Genomic DNA, 23,078 nt, shown 5'->3' with positions numbered 1-23,078 from the left:
TTCATTCATTTTAGAAACTAATGTTTTGGGGCCACGGCATCCTCCGGATTGCTTCCCAGAGGGTCTTGTCCTTCCACCCTCTGCCTCACCTAAGCCTCTGTTCAGGTTCCCGGCCCGTCTCCAGCTCCCAGACATGGCGGCCACACTGGCCTTGTGCTCAGTGTACACAGACAGCCCCTCCTTTACTCCGCCCAGCGCCCTGTGAGTGAGGCTCCGTTGTCCCCATGGTAACAGAGGAGCATCCTAAGCCCTGTGTGCTCTGAGCAGTGAGTGCATCCCACTGCTGCAGATGTCTGGCAAGGCTGGCTTCACTCACAGGCCTACCTGATCTCAGAGCTCATGAGATGGTCACCCATCCCTTGCTGCCTGCCTTTCTTCTACACCAAGGACAGGAGGGCACGCACCTCCAGAATGGCCTTCGACCCTGTGCTGTTCATGCCCTGGGGTCCCTCCAGTCCTGCCAGGGACAGGGTGAGGGCAGCCCGGGGACTGAGGACCGACAGGGCCTGGTTTGAGGCTTGGAGTCTTAGAGGCTCTGCTGCTTCTGAAGCAGGGAACAAGGTGGTTAGAAGAATTCTGAAAAGGAGAAAATTTGACCTGACAGCAAAACTTGAGCTTTTTAACTGAGTCCTGAATTCAAATGATAGCTCAGGGGAGGGCAGCGGGCCAGGTGAGATGCACTGGGGAGCTGAGTCATGGGCAGACTGTCGGGAGTCTCCCCGCTGCTCCATCCCAGCTGGAGGGAGAGCATCCCCTGGAAGGAGTCATTCTGCAAAGCCCACCCGCTCCCCTGGGGAGGAGGGTTTTGGCAGGGCTGGGGGTGGCCGCAGCAGCATGGTCCCTTGGCTTCTCCTGCAGGCTGCACCTCCTCCGGCTGGTGGGCGACGAGACGCAGAGATGCCAGCTGGTGGGCCAGCTGCAGGCGCTCGTGGAGGAGGCATTTGGGAGTCAGCTGCAGGACAGAGAAGTGCTAGACCCAGCCTACGTGGAGAGGATCATCCTGCTGAGACAGGTGGGTCAGGAGCCTGGAGACCGAGGGAGCAGGTGGCGCCCCACTCCTCCCCCTTCCCATGTCAGGATCCCCTCCAACTCCCAGTGCATTCAGTGACCACCTCTCTCCCCAGGGTCACATTTGCCGCCTGCAAGATCTGGTCTCCCCAGCGTATTCCTACCTGTGGACCCGCCCTGCGGTGGGTCGAGCACAGCTGGGTGCCATCTCAGAGAAGGTGGACATCATTGCCAAGCGTGTGCTGGGGTGAGTTCCCACAGGTGGAGCTCGGGGTCTGCACCTGCTTCCCCTGTCTCCCTCCCAGGGCCCTCTCCACTCCAGGACTTGGCGGTCAGGCCTGCAGTCTGGCGCCAGAGCTAGCGAGAGGTCTCAGTGAGAGGGTCACTCATGGCACTGAGAAGCCCAAGCTCCCGCGGAAGATTCAGTGGTTCTGGCTCCAGGATTAGACCCACCTGGGTGCCATTGCAGCTCAGCCACTCACTGACCCAGTTAATTAAGTTGGTGCAAAAGTAATTACGGTTTCACACTCTGAAATCATTATCACATCAGATCAGTCGCTCAGTTGTGTCCGACTCTTTGTGACCCCATGAATCGCAGCACTCCAGGCCTCCCTGTCCATCACCAACTCCCGGAGTTCACTCAGACTCATGTCCATCGAGTCAATGATGCCATCCAGCCATCTCATCCTCTGTCGTCCCCTTCTCCTCCTGCCCCCAATCCCTCCCAGGATTAGCGTCTTTTCCAATGAGTCAGCTCTTCACATGAGGTGGCCAAAGTACTGGAGTTTCAGCTTCAGCATCATTCCTTCCAAAGAAATCCCAGGGCTGATCTCCTTCAGAATGGACTGGTTGGATCTCCTTGCAGTCCAAGGGACTCTCAAGGGTCTTCTCCAACACCACAGTTCAAAAGCATCAATTCTTCGGCGCTCAGCCTTCTTCACAGTCCAACTCTCACATCCATACATGACCACAGGAAAAACCATAGCCTTGACCAGACAAACCTTTGTTGGCAAAGTAATGTCTCTGCTTTTGAATATGCCATCTAGGTTGGTCATAACTTTCCTTCCAAGGAGTAAGCGTCTTTTAATTTCATGGCTGCAGTCACCATCTGTAGTGATTTTGGAGCCCAGAAAAATAAAGTCTGACACTGTTTCTACTGTTTCCCCATGTATTTCCCATGAAGTGATGGGACTGGATGCCATGAACTTTGTTTTCTGAATGTTGAGCTTTAAGCCAGCTTTTTCACTCTCCACTTTCACCTTCATCAAGAGGCTTCTTAATTCCTCTTCACTTTCTGCCGTAAGGGTGGTGTCATCTGCGTATCTGAGGTTATTGATATTTATCCTGGCAATCTTGATTCCAGCTTGTGTTTCTTCCAGTCCAGTGTTTCTCATGATGTACTCTGCATATAAGTTAAATAAACAGGGTGACAATATACAGCCTTGACGAACTCCTTTTCCTATTTGGAACCAGTCTGTTGTTCCATGTCCAGTTCTAACTGTTGCTTCCTGACCTGCATACAAATTTCTCAAGAGGCAGATCAGGTGGTCTGGTATTCCCATCTCTTTCAGAATTTTCCACAGTTTATTGTAATCCACACAGTCAAAGGCTTTGGTGTAGTCAATAAAGCAGAAATAGATGTTTTTCTGGAACTCTCTTGCTTTTTCCATGATCCAGCAGATGCTGGCAATTTGGTCTCTGGTTCCTCTGCCTTTTCTAAAACCAGCTGGAACATCAGGAAGTTCACGGTTCACATATTGCTGAAGCCTGGCTTGGAGAATTTTGAGCATTAGTTTACTAGCGTGTGAGATGAGTGCAATTGCGTGGTAGTTTGAGCATTCTTTGGCATTGCCTTTCTTTGGGATTGGAATGAAAACTGACCTTTTCCAGTCCTGTGGCCACTGCTGAGTTTTCCAAATTTGCTGGCATATTGAGTGCAGCACTTTCACAGCATCATCTTTCAGGATTTGAAATAGCTCAACTGGAATTCCATCACCTCCATTAGCTTTGTTCGTAGTGATGCTTCCTAAGGCCTACTTGACTTCACATTCCAGGATGTCTGGCTCTAGGTCAGTGATCACACCATCGTGATTATCTGGGTCGTGAAGATCTTTTTTGTACAGTTCTTCTGTGTATTCTTGCCACCTCTTCTTAATATCTTCTGCTTTTGTTAGGTCCATACCATTTCTGTCCTTTATCAAGCCCATCTTTGCATGAAATATCACAGTAATCCAAGTCTGTGCCCCAACCAGGAACGCTGAAGAAGCTGAACTTGAACGGTTCTATGAAGACCTCCAAGACCTTTTAGAACTAACACCCAAAAAAGATGTCCTTTTCATTATAAGGGACTGGAATGCAAAAGTAGGAAGTCAAGAAACACCTGAAGTAACAGGCAAATTTGGCCTTGGAATACGGAATGAAGCAGGGCAAAGAATAATAGAGTTTTGCCAAGAAAATGCACTGGTCATAGCAAACACCCTCTTCCAACAACACAAGAGAAGACTCTACACATGGACATCACCAGATGGTCAACACCAAAATCAGATTGATTATATTCTTTGCAGCCAAAGATGGAGAAGCTCTATACAATCAGCAAAAACAAGACCAGGAGCTGACTGTGGCTCAGACCATGAGCTCCTTATTGCCAAATTCAGACTTAAATTGAAGAAAGTAGGGAAAACCACTAGACCATTCAGGTATGACCTAAATCAAATCCCTTATGATTATACAGTGGAAGTGAGAAATAGATTTAAGGGCCTAGATCTGATAGATAGAGTGCCTGATGAACTATGGAATGAGGTTCGTGACATTGTACAGGAGACAGGGATCAAGACCATCCCCATGGAAAAGAAATGCAAAAAAGCAAAATGGCTGTCTGGGAGGCCTTACAAATAGTCATCTGCATATGTGAGGTTATTGATATTTCTCCCGGCAGTCTTGATTCCAGTTTGTGTTTCTTCCATTCCAGCGTTTCTCATGATGTACTCTGCATATAAGTTAAATAAACAGAGTGACAATGTACAGCCTTGACGTACTCCTTTTCCTATTTGGAACCAGTCTGTTGTTCCATGTCCAGTTCTAACTATTGCCTCCTGACCTGCATATAGGTTTCTCAAGAGGCAGGTCAGGTGGTCTGGTATTCCCATCTCTTTCAGAATTTTCCACAGTTTATTGTAATCCACACAGTCAAAGGCTTTGGTGTAGTCAATAAAGCAGAAATAGATGTTTTTCTGGAACTCTCTTGCTTTTTCCATGATCCAGCAGATGCTGGCAATTTGATCTCTGGTTCCTCTGCCTTTTCTAAAACCAGCTGGAACATCAGGAAGTTCAAGGTTCACATATTGCTGAAGCCTGGCTTGGAGAATCTTGAGCATTAGTTTACTAGTGTGTGAGATGAGTGCAACTGTGTGGTAGTTTGAGCATTCTTTGGCATTGCCTTTCTTTGGGAGTGGAATGAAAACTGACCTTTTCCAGTCCTGTGGCCACTGCTGAGTTTTCCAAATTTGCTGGCATATTGAGTGCAGCACTTTCACAGCATCATCTTTCAGGATTTGAAATAGCTCAACTGGAATTCCATCACCTCCACTAGCTTTGTTCGTAGTGATGCTTTCTAAGGCCCACTTGACTTCACATTCCAGGATGTCTGGCTCTAGGTCAGTGATCACACCATCGTGATATATCCAGGCTCAAACACATCTTCATTCATCAAAATTGGAACCATATAATTAACGCATTTTTGCCAACAAGAAATAAGTTTGCTTATTCCTGGAGCATAAAAATCTATGCTTCGGGATAGAAAGTGATGTATAACAAAACCACATTTATTTAAGAATCTATTCCACTATCACATGGCAAAGTTCAACAAAGCAAAACTGTTAATTACTTTAGCACCAACCTAATAGTTCACCTGCCAGGCGACTTCAGTTTGTCCAGTTTCCTGCACGTCCTGCACCCTCCCCTGCAGGGTGGAGGTGATACTAGGTCTCATTGTTCACAGTCACAGAGCTCTTTAGATCGTGAGGGCACAAAGTGCAACCGAAACTGGCTTAAGCAAGAGGGGAGTGATTCGTGTACATCACTGCAGAGGCCAGAAGGGCCGACGTGAGGCCCAGGTTAATGCAGGGGCCAAAAATCATGGCACCAACACCTCGTGTCTCCCTCTGCCCCTTTGACTTTGTGCCGCACACTCCCCCAGGCCTGCTGCTCCTTCTGCAGAGGTTCTGTATTAGATGGATACGTGCGTGTCTCCCTTACCTGCATTCAGATCAGGCAGTTCAAGGCTGAACGGCTTCTGTCCATGTCTCTAGGGTCCTGCTGTCTTTCGGTTTTGCCTACGCTCTCCCTCTCTCTGTCTCTGTCTCTCTCTTTTTTTTTTTGGCTACCCTGGGTCTTTGTTGCAGCAGGAGGACCTGTTGCAGAGCACAGGCTCAGTGGTGGTGGCACGTGGCCCAGGTTTTGCTCTTGTTCGCGTGGTCCGTGGTGGCTCACGTTCAGCCAGAGGAGGAAGGAGGAAAGGGAGAGGGGACGGGGCGTTCCTTCCCCTTGAGGCCCTGGCTTAAAAGTTATACATGTTTCCACTCACATTCTGCTGGCCTTAACACCTGCCTTGTGGCCATGCCAAGCTACAAGGGAGTCCAGAAAATGTAGTTTTTACCTTGGTGGCCACATGCCCAGCTGAAGATGGTGTTAGTACACGTGAGAGGGAGAAAGGATCCTGAGAATCAAAAGCTGCCTATCTCACAGTCCCCACTGAGGGGGTAAGAGGGCAGAACCGCAGACCCTGACTCCAGCCGTGTCCTGAAATTCACTCTGATGGGGCCTGATTGGCCGGGTTTTTCTGCCTCTGAAGCAGTCACAGAGGCCTGGAAAATGTGATACATTGACCAGCTTAGGTTAGGTCATATGCGGGGCTTTGAGTGGACCCCCAGCCAGAGCTTGTGGGCTGATGGTGGAGCCAAGTCATTCTACAGGGAGTGTTGGGGCCCTGGTATCAGGAGGAAGGGGAATGTGGGCTGAGCAGCAGACCCCACAAATGTCCATTTTACTTAACTTCCCAGTTTGTTGTGAAGATTATGTTTGATAGGAATAGCAAACACTCGTTTGTATACTTGCTTACACACTTGTGTGCAATGTTACATATCACATACGTTAGATACGTAGATAGCCAGCGCGAAGCTGCTGTATAGCACAGGGAGCTCAGTGCAGTGCTCTGATGACCTAGAGGGGTGGGACGGGGAGTGGGAGGGAGGTTCAAGAGGGAGAGGAGATATGTATACAGATGGTTGATTCATTTTGTTGTACAGCAGAAAGTAACACAACATTGTAAAGCAATTACGCTCCAATAAAAAAATGATACACACAAGATATGTGCACATGTATATATGCTTGTGGCAAAGAACCCACCTGCCAAGGCAGCAGACGAGAGACACAGGCTCCATCCCTGGGTCAGGAAGGTCCCCTGGAGAAGGAAATGGCAACCCACTCCAGTATTCTTGCCTGGGAAATCCCACGCACAGAGGAGCCTGGCGGGCTACAGTGCACAGGGCTGCAGAGTCAGACACGACCGAGCACCCATACACGTGACACGATGTGCGCTGTGCATGCTTGTATACCCTGAGGTTCTCAGCAACCTAATAAAGGAACTGCTCTCGTTATCCCCACTCTGCAGATGAGAAAGTTGAAGCCCCAAGAGGCTCAGTAACTTGTTTAAAATCATGCAGCTGGTAAGGTGGAGGAGCAGGGATTGAAAGTCCAGCTGGCTGGGGTGAGAGAGTGGATGTAGTGTCGTGTTCTCTGTTGCTTCTTCTTGGTGTGAAATGCTCGAACAGCACCTGATAACAAGAAACCATCACTATACCGTTAAAACATACATTCTGAAAAGATAAGAATATAATTAACGTGGCAAAAATACAAACAGTCCAAGAGGGTTTATAGCAAAAATTGTCTTCCCTCGTACTCAGTCCCCAACAGAAAGACAGTCCCAAATAGCAGTTTCCTTTGTGAAAGGTCTACATAGTCAAGGAAATGTGTATATAACTCCATTCTTGCAGACTTTTTATTTAAAATTTAATTGTTATTAGTTCATTCAGACCTCTTGAATGTGGGTTTAAAACCTAGAAATTATTTTTAAATGTATATATCAGAATCCTATTGTTTAAAAATAATGTTATTTATTTATTGATGTAGTTTTGGCTGTGCTGGGTCTTCACTGCTATGCAGGCTTTTCTCTAGTCAAGGCATGCAGGGGCTACTCTCGAGCAATAAGTGCATGGACTTATTACTGCGGTGACTTCTCTTGTGGAGCTCAGGCTCTCGGGCACGTGCGCTCAGTAGTAGTGGCTCCCGGGCTCTCGAGCGCAGGCTCAGCGGTTGTGGCTCCCGGGCTCTTGAGCGTAGGCTCAGCGGGTGTGGCTCCCGGGCTCTCGAGCGCAGGCTCGGCAGGTGTGGCTCCCGGGCTCTCGAGCGCAGGCTCAGCGGTTGTGGCTTCCGGGCTCTCGAGCGCAGGCTCGGTAGTTGTGGTTCCCGGGCTCTCTGGCGCAGGCTCGGTAGTTGTGGCTCCCGGGCTCTACAGCGCAGGCTCGGTAGTTGTGGCTCCCGGGCTCTAGAGCGCAGGCTCAGTAGTTGTGCTTCCCGGGGTCTCTGGTGCAGTCTCAGCGGTTGTGGCTCCCGGGCTCTAGAGCGCAGGCTCGGAAGTTGTGGCTCCCGGGCTCTAGAGCGCAGGCTCGGTAGTTGTGGCTCCCGGGCTCTAGAGCGCAGGCTCAGTAGTTGTGACACATGGGCTTTGTTGCTCCTTGGCATGTGGGATCTTCCTGAATCAGGGGTTGAACCTGTGTCTCCTGTATTGGAAGGTGGATTCTTTACCACTGAGCCACAGGGAAAACCCATGAATCCCATTTTTAATCCTTATCCCTCATCTGCCCCATTCCAGAACCCTCTCTGGATTTACTACTCTTTTTAATTATATCTAGATAATCCTTATTTTCCATCTCTTTACACAAAAGGTACAATATAGTACAATCACACTGGTATGTTTTGGGGGCTTTTTGGTTAATTTTATTATTTTTTTATTGAAATACAGTTGATTTACAATATTGTTAGTTTCAGATGTACAACATAGTGATTCAGTATTTTTATGGATTGTACTCCATCTAAAGTTTACGAAATAACAGCTATATTTCCCCGTCTTTTGTGTTTTTTTGCTTGTTTGTTTTTCACTTAACAGCATATCTTTAGATCTGTCCAGGCTTAGAGAGCATCCTCCTCTCAGCAACACCTAATCCCTTATCATACCACTTCACCATGATTTATTTAACTCGCCTCCTGTTGATGAACATTTGCTTCCAAATTTGCTGTTACAAACAATGCCGCAGTGAATAACCTTGAATAGACACCATTAAGCACCCTTGCAAGCATATCTCCAGGCTAAATTTCCCTGAGGTATTATTAATAATACTCCGTTAATTTAGGGCATTCCATATGAGGCTGCCCTAGTTTACCAAACTAATGTCTTCCCTCCCCACACCTGCCATGGGATTAGGTTTTAGGGACACTCTGGGGCTCCCACTCAAGGCAGGAAAGCTGACACCCACATGTTGAGCAGCAACCAGTTCTGTCGAAGGCCCTCTGCCCATGCCAAGTCCTGGGCCAGCTCTTATTAACGTGTCCTGGCTGCCATCACAGGCCTCCTGGGGCCTGTCACTTTTACCAGCTCCTTGGCAGCCTGCTTCCCCATAATGACATTGAGGAGCTTGTTAGTTTTTACCCCATACTACACTTTTTTTTTTTTTGAAGTATGGTTGATTTACGATGTTGTGTTAATTTCTGTGGTACATCAAAATGATTCAATTATACATATAGATACTCGTTTCTATATATCTATACATATGGATATTCTTTTCCATTATGGTTTATCATGAGATATTGAATATAGTTCCCTGGGCTATACAGAAGGACCTTGTTGTTTATCTATTCTATATGTAACAGTTTGTATCTGCTCACCCCAAACTCTCAATTTTTCCCTCCCCCCACCACACCCTCCTTGGCAACCACAGGTCTTTTCCTTATGTTCCGTAGATATGTTCATTGTATCATATTGTAGATTCCACATAGAAGTGATATCACATGGTATTTGTTTTCTCTTTCTGACTTGCTTCACTTAGTATGATAATCTCTAGGTCCATCCATGTTGCTGCAAACCGTATTTATTACATTTTATATTTTCAACATTTCCTCTTCTCCATTTCATAAATAACAGCAGTCACGTGGCTTAGTTTTAAGATGCAATAAGAATGGTTACGTTTCTCAAACTGAAACTGAATTGCTCAAGTACTGGAGTGAGTAAGGAAATGTGCCCGGGAAGGCCGTTGGTTCCAATTTCCTCATGAACCCTGTTCCTGAGCTGGAAGCCTGCCAGCTTCCTAGTAGGTCAGTGTGGGGGATGGAGTGTCTAGCCATTTCAGGAGTGGTCAGTGTCAGAGCTGGCGTCAAAGATTGTCTGCACTAGTGAAGGTCTCCAGCCTTGGCCCGTCTTTAGCTCTGCTCCCATCTCTTGCTCCAATTCCAAATCAGGGCTGGGATGAAATTTTTGCAAGTCTGGCCCTTACTAATTAGGAACTTTCTCTTGAGCTCAAACATGCTTTTGGAAGAGGGTCTCAGCTGGACTGCCAGGAAAGTGGGGAACGGTTGTTGGCCCATTGTACCTCCTGAGCTGTTGCAGTTTGTGGGCAAAGAATGGTTACAGCAAGTGGTGGCAGGGCCATCACTGATGTTGGGTTCTCCTGATGTCTTTCTTTCTGCTCTTCTCTGAACATCCCCTGGAAGTCTTTGTTTATTTATTTGGTCGCACTGGGTCTTCGTTGCTGCACGCGGGCTTTCTCTAGTTGCGGCGAGCGGGGGCCACTTCTTCATTGGAGTGTGCGGGCTTCTCATTGTGGTGGCGCTCTTGTTGTGGAGCACGGGCTCTAGGCTCCCGGGTTTCAGTCGATGAAGCACTCAGGCTCAGTAGTTGTGGTGCATGGGCTATGATGCCCTGAGGCATGTGGAATCTTCCTGGACCAGGGATCGACCCCAAGTGCCCTCCTTTGGCAGGTGGATTCTTATCCACGGTACCACCAGGAAAATCCCAGAGGTCTTGAAGCCGTGTTTCAGAGCATTTCTCAGAGGGCTTCATTCTTCCGTCCTATATCTAACTCACTCGTAAGTTTCTTTTTAGATCCTCTTGCAATGTCTCTGAGCATTTGGATATAATAAATAATAGCTAATATTTAACTTTTTATTGAAATATAAGATCTCATACTTCCGAGTTCTTACTGTCTGTTCGGCCAGGGTACTCCTTGCTTTACAAGTTTTAACTCAGCCCCACCATAGCTCTGTAAGGTGCAGAGACTATTATTATCCCCATTTTACAGGTGAGAAAACTGAGGCATGAAGATTGCATGACACAGGTGGTAATTAGTAAATCCTCTTACGGTATCCTCCGAGTTTCCATTTTTTATGCACACTTGGCTTGGAGTCTCTGTGTTTGTAGTCCCTTGGTTGCTATTTCTTCACCAACTAGGATGGGAGTAGTAGATATCTCCCTCCACTTCCAAGCAGGCTTGAACATTGATTGTGCTATTAATTTATTAATATGTTGTAGCTGATGGATAAGCTTCTGAAGTCCTCCCTTCCACCCACTTGCCATTGGCCTGTGCTGGCCCCTCATAGACTGGCTCTCTTCTAGACTTTTAGAAGGACCTGGTACGAACTTAACTCAGGATGTGCTGAATAGAGAACTGAAGAAGCTGTCAGATGGTCTGGAAGGCATCAAACACAGTAACGTGATGAAGCTCCTCCGAGTGGCCCTCAGTGGACAGCAGGTGAGGCAGGCGGCTGGACTGGACTGGAGCCCTCTTTTATCCACTCAACTGACATTCACCAACAGCACTAAGTGTAGTTTGAGGGCTACAGAGATGAATGAAACATGACCACCTCCCCTCATTCAATCATTCAACAGATAGTACCTACTGAGTACCTACCATGTACAAGCACCATGCTAGGTGCAGTGGATCCAGTAATGAGTGAAACACACATGCTCCCCCTCTTGAGAGAGCTGGCAGTTGATTAGGGGAAGGGACATACCAACCCAGGGAGAGCAGGCCCCGGGACCTATCCTCAGCCTCAGAAATTGAAACCCATAAAGTGCACACCCGGCTCCGTGGGGTGCAGGCACCGGTGCCAGCATTGGCTTGGGCATAACTCCTGCAGCTGAGGCCGGGCGTGTGTTCCTCAGGCAGTTTAAGGCAACGTTTTCTCTTGTTTGTCCTCAGCAAGGACCTCCGGTAGCTGAGATGATGGTGTCTTTGGGACCAAAGGAAGTGCGGGAACGAATACAGAAGGTGCTCTGCAGCTAGAGAGAAGGTGGCAGGCCGGTGGAGGTGGCCGCAGGAACCGTACTCGGAGGAGCCGCCCTCGGAGGAGAGGAGCAGGATGCCTGGGCCGGCAGGAGCTTGCGGAAAGAACCAGGAGTGGACACAGAGCCTCTGGGTGCACAGGTGCATTTATGGCTCCACACCAGGCCCATCCTTATCAGCTGGCCAGGGATGCCCAGACCTGTCTCACCTCCCTGAGTCTGGAAAGGAAGGCCTCACATCTGATTGTGACACCCCACTACACAGCAGAGGTTAGGAGCTGCCTCAAAGAACGGCGGCAGCTCGAGCTTCAGTCTGCCTGGGGCTGCCATGACGGAAGACCACAGACTGGTGGCCTAAACAACAGGAAGTGACTTTCTCACAGTTCGGGAGTCGGGCAGTCCAAGATCAGGGTGTTGGCCGGTTTCGTTTCTCCTGAGGCCCCTCTCCTTGGCTTGTACACAGTTGACTTTTTGCTCTCTCCTTCCACAGTCTTGCCTCTGTCTATGCCCTCGGTGTCTCTGTCCAAATGCCTTCTTCTCACAAGGACACCAGTCAGATCAGGTTAAGGCCCAGCCTCACAGCCCAGTTTGGACTTCATCACCTCTTCATTATCCCTGTCTGCAAATTCAGTCACATTCCGAGGTACTGGGAGGTTGGGTTTCAACATGAGCTTTGTGGGGAACATTTTGTCAGCCCATATGTAACAGCTTGGCAGTGGCCTGGACTCTTGGACTCCAGTTCTCAACCAGTTTGACTTTGGAGCAGTGATTGACAAGCAGGCCTAAACTGTCTGTCAGACCTTCTTTGGAGCTGCCCAGGAGGAACACTTAGGTTTTATACTACTCTTTGTCCTTGGACTTAGGGCAGCCTGTGTCTCTCTTCCCTAAAGGCTATATCTTCCTCTTTTCCAGTTCTCCAGAACAAGTCTTTAGACTGGAGACCTTCACTGCCTATTTTGCATCTTCATATTCACCACCTCCTTCCACCCACTGTTTGTAAATCACTGTCTGAGGGTTTCTGAAATGAGATGTTCTTCTTGGGGGTGAATAGGAATAACTCAGTGAAAGGAGGATGGTAGCTGGCTACAGAGGCCCCCTCCAGGGTTTCTGGGCTTCCCCTGTGTGGCCCCCAGTCATCTTCATCACTACCTCCTGGCATTCACATTGAAGGGGGCTGCCTTGTGTGATGTGCCGTGGCTTCTGTCTTATTCCACATGGTGAAGACACTCAAACAGATACGGATCAGAGGCCTCCTGACAGCAGATATATGAATGGGCCATCTTGGAAGTCGGTCTTCCAGCCCTGATCAAGCAGCCGGGGCTGACAGATGATAGCGATGCTGGCTGACATTTGACTGCAGCCTTCATGAAAGATCCTAAACCAGAACCACTAAGCAGAGTTGCTTCCAAATTTCAGGCACACAGTTATGAGTTGATAAATATTTATTGTTTAAAGCCACTGGGCTTTAGGATTATTTGTCACCCAGCAGTAGATTGCTAATACACTCTCCTTGTCCAGAGGAAGAGGGAAAGGGATTAAATCATTTGCTGAGTTTCACAGAGACCTAATCATTCTTTGAAAAGTACATCAAGTACTTTGATGACAAGCAGTGGAAACCAGTTCTGCCTAGCTTAGGTGTTTTGGAGGCTTTATAGGAGTTTAAATTTCTGAGAAAGTCAAAGAATCTATGGGAAAATCAGAGAACCAGATCCTGTGAAAGACAGGAGCCAGGGAAGCTCTGATCATGTGGGCCACCACAGGAGCTCATGGTGAGTCTTGTCTGTGTTCTTGAATGGGAACACATTAACTCTTAAATATTTTCTCTTGTGGTTCCTCTGTATTTTTCCCACTCAGTTTTGGATGTGACTCAGCTAAAGATTCAGATACTAAGAAGAGGGTTCTGGTTGGGCTAACTGAGTCCATGTTACCATTCCTCAGCCAGGAATAGGTGGTCCCTCGGGGGTGATATCCAACAGAGGAAAAGTTCCCAAGGAAGAAGTAGGGTACTTTTTCCAGAAGAAGGGGTAATGTCAGAAACAACAAGTATGGCACTGAAAGGACATAGAATAATAATGCTTGCAATTTATTGTGCATTTACATGAGCTTCAAATACTTGTGGGTTTTAAACTATACTGGTAAACACTTTAGTCCATCATCTGTTTGAATCTTCACATTAGGCATTATTATTCTTGTGTTGTTTCTATGTTTCAGATAGGGAAACTGGGGCTCAGCAAAGTTGATCAACTCTGAGGGTTTAGCACGAGGCATTTGGCAACCCAGAGTCCAACCTCAACTCTTGACTTGAGTGACATCAGAGCCTCCAGTTCTAAGACATCAAGTATGCTTATGAGAAACTCTAGCTCTCAGTGAGGGGATGTGGCTGTTTTAACAAAGTGGGTGATCAGACTGCTGAGTTGATAAAGATGTGGCCACTTCCTCATTTGGAGTGAGTTATCTGAGAAGCAGCACGTATCATCTGCTCTGGAGTTTTGCTCAGGATCAGAAGAAATGTGTTGGAGGACTTCACAGATTTTAAATAACCTCAGGCCCATCCCCCAGTGCTTTTTTGAAGTGCTTTTATAGTCAAGCAGTGAAGGTCGTGGAGGCCAGAAGCTGGTTCTGCTACTTACTCACTGTGGCTTCTGAAGCTCAGTTTCCTCGTGCCACATGGGGATAACAATTGTGTCTATCTCAACAATTTGTAAGAATCAAAATAGATGACCTATGTAAAGATCTTAAAACAATGCCTGGCACTCAGCAAATGTTATCTCTTACCATCACCCTCATCACCAGTATTTTCATTCTTGGAAATGCTGGTTGCAAAACATAGAAACAGACCCAGCCTAACTTAAACCACGAGAGGAATTTATTGAAAGAATTAGGACAAATCCAAAAGCAGGACTCCCAGCTGGACCTTACAAGAGACTTGATCTCTAACCAGTAACTCCTCAGAACCCAAGACACTCACCATTGTCCCTCTGAATCTGCAGTTTGTAACCATTTCTGTCTGGGTGTCTGCTTCCCTCATCTTCCTTCTGCAGGCTGGTTTTTTTTTTTTTTAAATCTCTGTACTTGTCCAACAACTGCCCCAGCCCTAAAGCTGAATCATCTCCCCTCTGATACCCTGGCAATTCAATAACTAGTATTCTATGTCCAAAATCCTAGGAAAGAATCTGATTGGCCTAGCTTGGGTCAGCTGTCTACCTCTGGTCCAGTCAGCTGTGGCCAGTGGGACAGACTCATGTAATGCAGTCATGGCTGCAGGAGACCCACTCTAGTAATCAAGACAGCCGTTCTGCCCCTGGGCATACTCTCTTAACATGGAGTTTACAGAGTACCCTTGTCAGAAAATTACTATTATTCTGTAGCCAACTTTAGAATCTCATTTATCATTGTCTTTATCTAGCTTATTTTTTTCTCATAATGCTTATTAATATATGAAATTACTGAGTTGTACATGTTTATTGTCAATCATATTCTAAAGAGGATAAGATTGAGGCAGGCAGTTAGTTTTTCTTATTCTTGGTTGTAACCATAGTACCTGGCACGTTGCCTGACAAATAGGGAGTCAGGTAAGGTCTCAGGGTGAAAAAAAAAATGTTTGAGTCCTTTATCAGTTAGATCATTTTCTTCAGAAGTGGCAATCATCAGCTGGTCTAACCCTCCCACATTCCAACAGTTTCCCAGGATGACTTTCATTGACACTGGGAAATCAAATTTCTTTTGCTAGATTTGCAGTTGTAGTTTACCTGGTACATTGCCAGTAAATTGCATTGAATCCAGCTATCTGTGAGAGATCGACCTTTGACAGAGACTGATGTGAAGATTAAGATGGAATAGTTCGATATAGAGGGATGTTTAGGGGGACGTAAATTAGAAATTGTCTAACTGATTAATATTTTTCTCATGATAAAATTCCCTAACTTCCCAGGGGCCAGGATAATAAATACTTAGAAAATGAGGGGACTTCCTTGGTGGTCCAGTGGCTAAGACTCCATGCTCCCAATGCAGGGGGCTCGGGTTCGATCCCTGGTCAGGGAACTAGATCCCATATGCCCAGTTTATAGAGTTCACATGCCACAACTGACACTCAGCATAGCCAAATAAATCATTTTTTTACAATTTATTTTAATTCAATTATTTGTAATTGAAGGACAGTTGCTTTACAGCATTGTGTTGGTTTCTACCAAACAGTTTTTTTTTTTTAATGAGAACTTTCTGGATTAGAGCAGATCCCAGAGAAGGAAGTTCATGGTTCATGTTCGTGGGTGTCAGAGGACTTTATAGATGAACTTTGAACTGGGTTCTGAGGGACAAGTAGGAGTTTCCAGGTCAGTGGGAGTTGGAAGGGTATTGACTGGAGTCATGGGTAGGAGCTGAAGGAGTGAGATAAGTGACTGAAAACCCAGCCAGAGGGGAAATCCAAACAGCCTTGATGCCTGGTCAAAGGCATCAAGGTACCATTCACTACAAATAACAAAACATCCAGATTCAAACAAGCTTAAACAAGAATATTCAGTGTCCCACAAAGCAGGAAGTGCAGGGGTACAGTAGGCTCTGGGGTTGGTTAATTAAGCGTTCAGTGACCTTGTGGAGGTCTGAGGGACTTCCAGTCTCTTTGCTTAATTGGCCCCAGCATTGGCAATAGCCTCTGGTTGGTTCTCTCTGCTCACGATTGGCCGCTTGAAGGGCTCAGGCTCCTCTGTACTTCCTCCTTCATGCTGTTAGAGCGTGGCTTTCTGTGGCTCTCTCCCTAAAAGCATGGAAACTTCTCTCCAGCACCTTCCCCTACATGACTTCTCCATTCTTGAATGCATCCCTTCTGCAGAGGTGGGTGAGGAGACCTCATAGGTCAGCTAGACCCAGAGCTGGGGCTGGGGCCAGCTCTTCTCTGGGTTCCTGGACAAAAGGGGGGGTCCATTAGAGAAGACATGAATTGGGTCTTCATGAAGTGGAAGGTGAAGAGCCACTGACATGCTTCAAGTAGGGAAGTGACAAGATCAGATTTGTGTGTGTGTGTGTGTTTTCCAGATTTGTGTTTTTTTGATTGATCATTCCAGAAGCTTCGCTGAACTGAGATTTGAGTGGGGCTGGCCCAGGAGCTGGGAGCCCTGATAGGAAAATGAGGCACAAGGGACTTACCTGGTGGTCCAGTGGTTAAGAATCTGCCTTCTAATTCAGGGGACAGCAGTTCAGTCCCTGGGCGGGGAACTAAGATTCCACATGCTGCAGAGCAACTAGAGAGCCCTCCGTTACTACGGAGCCCCCATGCGTTAGAGCCCGTGCTCTGCAGCAGGAGAAGCCCAAGAGCCACAACTGGAGAAAGTCTGAGCACTGCAATGAAGAGACCCTTCACAAAATTTTAAAAGAGAGTAAAAACAAAATGAAGCATGGAAGGGGGAAACATGATAAAGCCATTTTTTGTCATCACAGCCCGGCACTTCCTCCTCTAACTATGCTGCTTCACTTCACTCATCCTTGCCTCATGAGCCCCTTTCGCTGTTCCCCAGCCATGTAAGCCTGCCTTCTAGCCACATTCTGGCTGGAATACTCTTGTTCATCTGCTCTTTGTCCTTTTGCCTGGTGTCTCAGTGTTCAAATCTCTGCTTCACTATTCCCTCTTCAGGAAAGCCTCTTACTCCCCCTAGAAGCTCTCCTTCCTCTGCCGTTAATCATCAACATCCTATTCTTTTCCAGGGAACACAATCGAATTGATTGTGTAAATGTCGGGTAAGTAGTTCAGCAGTTATTTGTTAGTGTAGATTATAACGTCTGTAAGAGCAGAGACGTGATCTGTCTTGCTCACCACTAGACCCCCCAGTGCTGAGAATGGTGCCTGTTCACGTAGTCAGTGCTCAGTAAATATTGTTGAGTGACAGGCCAGATGCACACCTGATTGGATGGATAGTCAGGGTGAGCGCTCAAGTTCACGGTGCTCAGTCGATGTCATGTCCGACTCTGCGACCCCATGGACTGACTGTAGCCCGCCAGTTTCCTCTGCCCACGGGCATTCTCCAGGTAAGAATACTGGAGTGAGTTGCCATGCCCTCCTCCAGGGGATCTTCCCAACCCACGGATCAAACCCAGCTCTCCTGCATCGCAGGCAGATTCTTTACTGTCTGAGCCACAGGAGAAGCCAAGGAATACTGGAGTGAGTAGCCTATCCCTTCTCCAGGGGATCTCCCCGACCCAGGGGTTGAACCGGGGTCTCCTGCATGGCAGGTGGATTCTTTGAACAGCTGAGCTGCCAAGTGCACAGTCATATGTTTAGCCTGGGTACTGTTTTGCAATATTCAGAAACTTCACATCATTTGTGGTTACTATTTTCACTAGTGAATTACAGGATGTGCGTTTTTTTTAAATATAGAAGGCAGTAGAAGCTTAACTTGGCACTCAATGAACTCATTATCACACCCTGGGGATCTCTAGCTTAGTCCTTGTATATGGGCAAAATGTGGGGGTCCCCAGCCTACATGCTGTCTCCACTGCCCCCTACCACCCCTCCCGCAACCCTGATTGCAGTAGGACAGCCCGGGCAAGGAGGGGCAGCCTCGTCTGAATCCATTCTGTCCTGTCTTCCTTCATTCATTTCACAGTTACCTACTGCGTGCCAGGCCCTGTTAAGCCTAGGGGTGTGAGAGGAATTAGACAAAGCCTTGTAGATTGTGGGGGCTTACTCCACAGATTTGTGTTCATTCCTTTCCTTAAGCTTTTAAAAATAAAACACAAAAGATAAGGCTCCTGCCTCAAAGAGATCACCATCTCATAGGTGACTGACAGTTACAAAATTGCAAGTGTGGATGTGGTGGAGGAGGGGCAAGCAAAGTGATATACAGGGATGGGGGTATCTTGGGTGTCTGGAGCCAGACAGGAAATGCTTTCTTTCTTAATTGATTTTTTAATTACATTTTTTTTAATTAAAAAAATTTTTTTTTAATTTATTTATTTTAATTAGAGGCTAATTAGTTTACAATATTGTAGTGGTTTTTGCCATACATTGACATTAATCAGCCATGGGTGTACATGTGTTCCCCATCCTGAAGCCCCCTCCCACCTCCCTCCTCATCCCATCCCTCAGGCTTGAGCACCCTGTTTTTTAAATTAAAATTTTAGTTTATTATATTTTATTTATTTTTTAAAGCCACACCATGGGGCTTGTGGGATCTCAGATCCCAGACCAGGAATCAAACATGGGCCCTCTGCAGGGAAAGTGTAGTCCTCACAGTGGATTGCCAGGGAAGTCCCAGGAAATGCTTTCTTGACAAGGAGTTGGATTGTTGTTTTTTACTTTTAATTTCAGATAAACAGTGAATAATTTTTTAAGTATGTCCCAAGCAATATTTGTGACATACTTATGCTAAAAATTATTTGTAATTGTATGCTATGCTTAGTCTCCCAGTCATGTCCGGATTCTGTACGACCCTATGGACTGTAGCCCGCCAGGCTCTACTGACCATGGAGATTCTCCAGGCAAGAATACTGGAGTGGGTTGCCATGTCCTCCTCCAAGGGATCTCACCAACCTAGGTCTCCCACGTTGCAGGCAGATTGTTTACTGTCTGAGCCACCAGGGAAGTCCAAGAATACTGGAGTGGGTAGCCTATACCTTCTCCAGGGGACCTTCCCGACCCAAGGACTGAACCAGGGTCGCTTGCGTTGCAGGCAGATTCTTTACCAGCTGAGCTACCCAGGAAGCCCCTTGTAATTGTATAGGGGTGGGCAAAATGGGTGAAGGTGATCAGAAGGTACAAACAGCAGGTTATAAAGTAGCTAAGTCCTGGGGATGCAATGTACAGTGTGGTGACATAGTTAATACTGCACTGTATATTTGAAAGTTTCTAAGAGTAGATTTTACAAGATCTTATAAGGCTTTATAAGTTCTTATCACAAAAGAAAAACATTTGAAACGATGTGTGGTATTGAATACTAACTAGACATGGTGATTGTTTTGCAAGGTATACGAATATCAAATCATGTTGTATACCTGAAACTACTACAATATTATATATGTATGTCATTATACATCAAAATGTAATAATAGAAGTACAGTGCACAATAAATGTAATGCACTTGAAAGTGAAAATGTGTCATGTCCAACTGTTTGTGACCCTTTGGACTATAGTCTGCCAGGCTCTTCCATCCATGGGCTTCTCCAGGCAAGAATACTGGAGTGGGTTGCCATTCCCTCCTCCAGGGGATCTTCCTGACCCAGGGATTGAACCCGGGTCTCCCACATTGCAGGCTCATTCTTTACAGTCTGAGTCACCAGGGAAGCCTCACGCCCAAAACCATCCTCACCCCTGCCCTGCCCAGGTCCATGGAAAATTGTTTTTCATAAAACTGGTCCCTGGTGCCAAAAAGGTTGGGGAATTAGATAGACATGGCTCCTGCTTATGAAAATTCATTGTCCAGAAAGAAGAGACAGACCATGGGCCATGCACATGACATAGGAAAGGAAATGGAAACCAGAAGGGAGCTTGGGCAGGAAGGGCTGCACAGACACGCAAGACGGGTCCTAGGAAGGCTGGCGAGGGTGACAGCATTGTTTGGTCTGAAACCAAAGCTTCTGCACCCAACCACTACACAGAACTCCAAACCACTTCCTGACCGCCCACTTACCCTTTAACCTTTCAGTTGTGGTCTCTCAAGCATTGACTGGAGGAAGAATTATTAGATTCTTGTACTTCACCCCACTTCCTAGGTTCAGAGAATCTGCCTTCCAATGCAGGAGACACAGGAGATGTGGGTTCAATCCCTGGGCTGGGAAGATCCCCTGGAGGAGGAAACAGTAATTCATTCCAGTATTCTTGCCTGGAGAATCCCATGGACAGAGGAGCCTGGCAGCTACAGTCCATAGAGTCACAAAGACTTGGCTGGAATCTTTGTGAATGGCTGAAGTGAAAGTGTTAGTCCCCCAATCATGTCCGACTCTCTTCATCCCCAAGGACTGTAGTTCACCAGGCTCCTGTGTCCATGGGATTCTCCAGGCAAGAATACTGGAGTGGGTTGCCATTTTATTCTCCAGGGGATCTTCCCAACTAAGGGATTGAACCCAGGTCTTGCGCATTGCAGACAGATTCTTTACCACTAAGCCACCAAGGAAGCCCAGAAACGACTTCAGTTCAGTCACTCAGTTGTGTCCAACATTATGCGACCCCATGAATTGCAGCACACCAGGCTTCCCTGTCCATCACCAACTCTCGGAGTTTACTCAAACTCATGTCCATTGAGTCAGTGATGCCATCCAACCATCTCATCCTCTGTCGTCCCCTTCTTCTGCCTTCAATCTTTCCCAACATCAGGGTCTTTTCAAATGAGTCAGTTCTCATCAGGTGGCCAAAGTATTGGAGTTTCAGCTTCAGCATCAGTCCTTCCAATGAATACTCAGGACTGATTTCCTTTAGGATGTACTGGTTGGATCTCCTTGCAGTCTGAGGGACTCAAGAGTCTTCTCCAACACCACAGTTCAAAAGCATCAATTCTTCGGTGCTCAGCTTTCTTTACAGTCCAATTCTCACATCCGTACATGACTACTGGAAAAACCATAGCTTTGACTAGACAGACCTTTGTTGGCAAAGTAATATCTCTGCTTTTTAATATACTGTCTTTCTGAGAAGCAACTTAGCACACATGCAAAATAATTCCCAGGCCCAAAATCAGGTAACACAGAGGGTGTGATGTGGACAACGTATTGTTGTTCAATTGCTCAGTTGTGTCTGACCCTTTGTAACCCCATGGACTGCATTCACCAGGCTCCCTGTCCTTCACCATCTCCCAGAGCTTGCTCATGTCCGTTGAGTCAGTGATGCCATCCAACCATCTTGTCCTCTGTTGTCCCCTTCTCCTTCTGCCTTCAATCTTTCCCAGCATCAGGGTATTTTCCAATGAGTTGGCCCTTTGCATCAGGTGGCCAAAGTATTGTAGCTCAGCATCAGTCCTTCTATTGAATATTCAGGGTTGGTTTCCTTTAAGATTGGTTTGATCTTGCAGTCCAAAGGACAATGTGTAGTTTTCATTAATTTCATACAGAATTTCCCTGATGTGAATAATGGTATAGATTGAATTCAAATTGGCATGCTGAAGTGCTAATGTCCATGTGATGGTATTTGAAGTGGGTGCTGTGGGAGGTAATTAGGCTTAGCTGTGGTCCTGGGGTGCATCCCTCATGATGGGATTAGTGCCCTAAGAGGAAGTGATCAGAACATGCTGTCTCTCTACCCTGTGAGGACAAGAAAGCAGCACTCTGCAAACCTGGAAGCAGGTTGTCAACAGCACCTTGATCTTGGACTTGCCAGCCTCCTGTGGGAAATAACGGTCTGTTGTTTAGGCCACTCAACCTTTAGTGTTTTGTTGTATCAGTCCAAGTTTACTAAGACAGGAAACAACTGTATAATTTTCATATAGAAAGGTGCTACAGGCAACAATCTGTGAGATGGAGATGTGTGCGGCTGGATCTATTTTGAAGCTAACATAGCACGGCAAATGTACTTTGAAACTTATATTGTGTGTTTATTTGGGGTAGGATGGGACCTAAATTCCTATGGACGCATGCATGCTAAGTCACTTCCGTCATGTCTGACTCTTTGTGACACTATGGACTGTGGCGTGCCAGGCTCCTTTATCCATGGGGTTCTCCAGACAAGAATACTGGAGTGGGTTGCCATGCCTTCATCCAGGGGATCCTCCCAATCCAGTGATTGAACCTGCATCTCATGTCTCCTGCATTCGCAGGTGGATTCTTTTCGTGCCACCTGCTGCTGCTGCTGCTAAGTTGCTTCAGTTGTGTCGGACTCTGTGCGACCCCATAGACGGCAGCCCACCAGGCTCCCCCGTCCTTGGGATTCTCCAGGCAAGAACACTGGAGTGGGTTGCCATTTCCTTCTCCAATACAGGAAAGTGAAAAGTGAAAGTGAAGTCGCTCAGTCGTGTGGGACCCTCAGCGACCCCATGGACTGCAGCCTTCCAGGCTCCTCTGTCCATGGGATTTTCCAGGCAAGAGCAAATTGGGGGATTCCCTGGTGGCTCCAGTGGTTAGGACTTCGGGCTTCCACTGCAGCGGGCTGGCATTAGATCTCTGGTTAGGGAACTAAGATCCTTGTAAATCTCACCGAGAGGCCTTAAATGAAAAGGTAAAAAGCAAATGAATAAATATATAAAATGCAAATTAACTCTGAGCTTGTTTTGTGTCTATTTGCACATCTGTTGCAACACTCCTTTATTCTTTATAAATTTGCCCTTTTCCTGACTTCTCTTTTGAACGGATTATAACATCTGCTTGGTTCCCTCATTTAATTAGTATTTTACTTAACATGTGTTCATTTTATAATATATGAGAATCATGACTTTATTTTGTGGGAGGGTGGCGATTATCCTTTGACACAATGAGTAAGTGCCTAGCACGCTCATGGTGTAATATATTATGGAGAAAATAAAGCAGAGTATAGAGGTAGGTGGTGGTCCAGAAAGACCGTCCGGAATAAAAATGCTAGAGAATTCATTATCTGGGACTCAAATTAACGGGGCGTCGTCTATTTTATCTGGCAAGCCTTGCGAGGTTGACTTGACGAATTCTGATCTGGTTGCGGGTCTGGATAACCAGCCCGCGAGGCCGCCTAGCGCTGAGAAGAAGGCTCTCGGCGAGGCTGAGGCCACCTGCCCGGGTCTGCGCGTAGGCGGGACAT

At 46.8% G+C, this 23,078-nt stretch overlaps 1 protein-coding gene across 4 annotated transcripts in view; it reads left to right on the top strand.

Moving 5' to 3' along the window:
* The window catches only part of EARS2 (glutamyl-tRNA synthetase 2, mitochondrial), a 41,930-nt gene extending 19,365 nt beyond the window's left edge, over positions 1-22,565 (top strand). For 2 of the 4 annotated variants that reach the window (XM_070779802.1, XM_070779800.1), the window contains exons 6-8: positions 859-1,012; positions 1,125-1,255; positions 3,261-10,817. In XM_070779802.1, the coding sequence (XP_070635903.1) occupies positions 859-1,012; positions 1,125-1,255; positions 3,261-3,903 (928 nt within the window). In that variant the 3' untranslated portion in view covers positions 3,904-10,817. Of the gene's footprint in view, positions 1-858; positions 1,013-1,124; positions 1,256-3,260; positions 10,866-11,315 lie in introns of those variants that run through there. The other 2 variants (XM_070779801.1, XM_070779803.1) reach the window with 2 other exon arrangements.
* Positions 22,566-23,078: the final 513 nt, after the last annotated feature.

Source organism: Bos indicus, chromosome 25 (genome assembly GCF_029378745.1).
Source record: "Bos indicus isolate NIAB-ARS_2022 breed Sahiwal x Tharparkar chromosome 25, NIAB-ARS_B.indTharparkar_mat_pri_1.0, whole genome shotgun sequence".
NCBI classification, from domain to species: Eukaryota; Metazoa; Chordata; class Mammalia; order Artiodactyla; family Bovidae; genus Bos; species Bos indicus.
The sequence above is the reverse complement of the archived record's forward strand: the minus strand, read 5'-3'. Positions and strand labels throughout refer to the sequence as shown.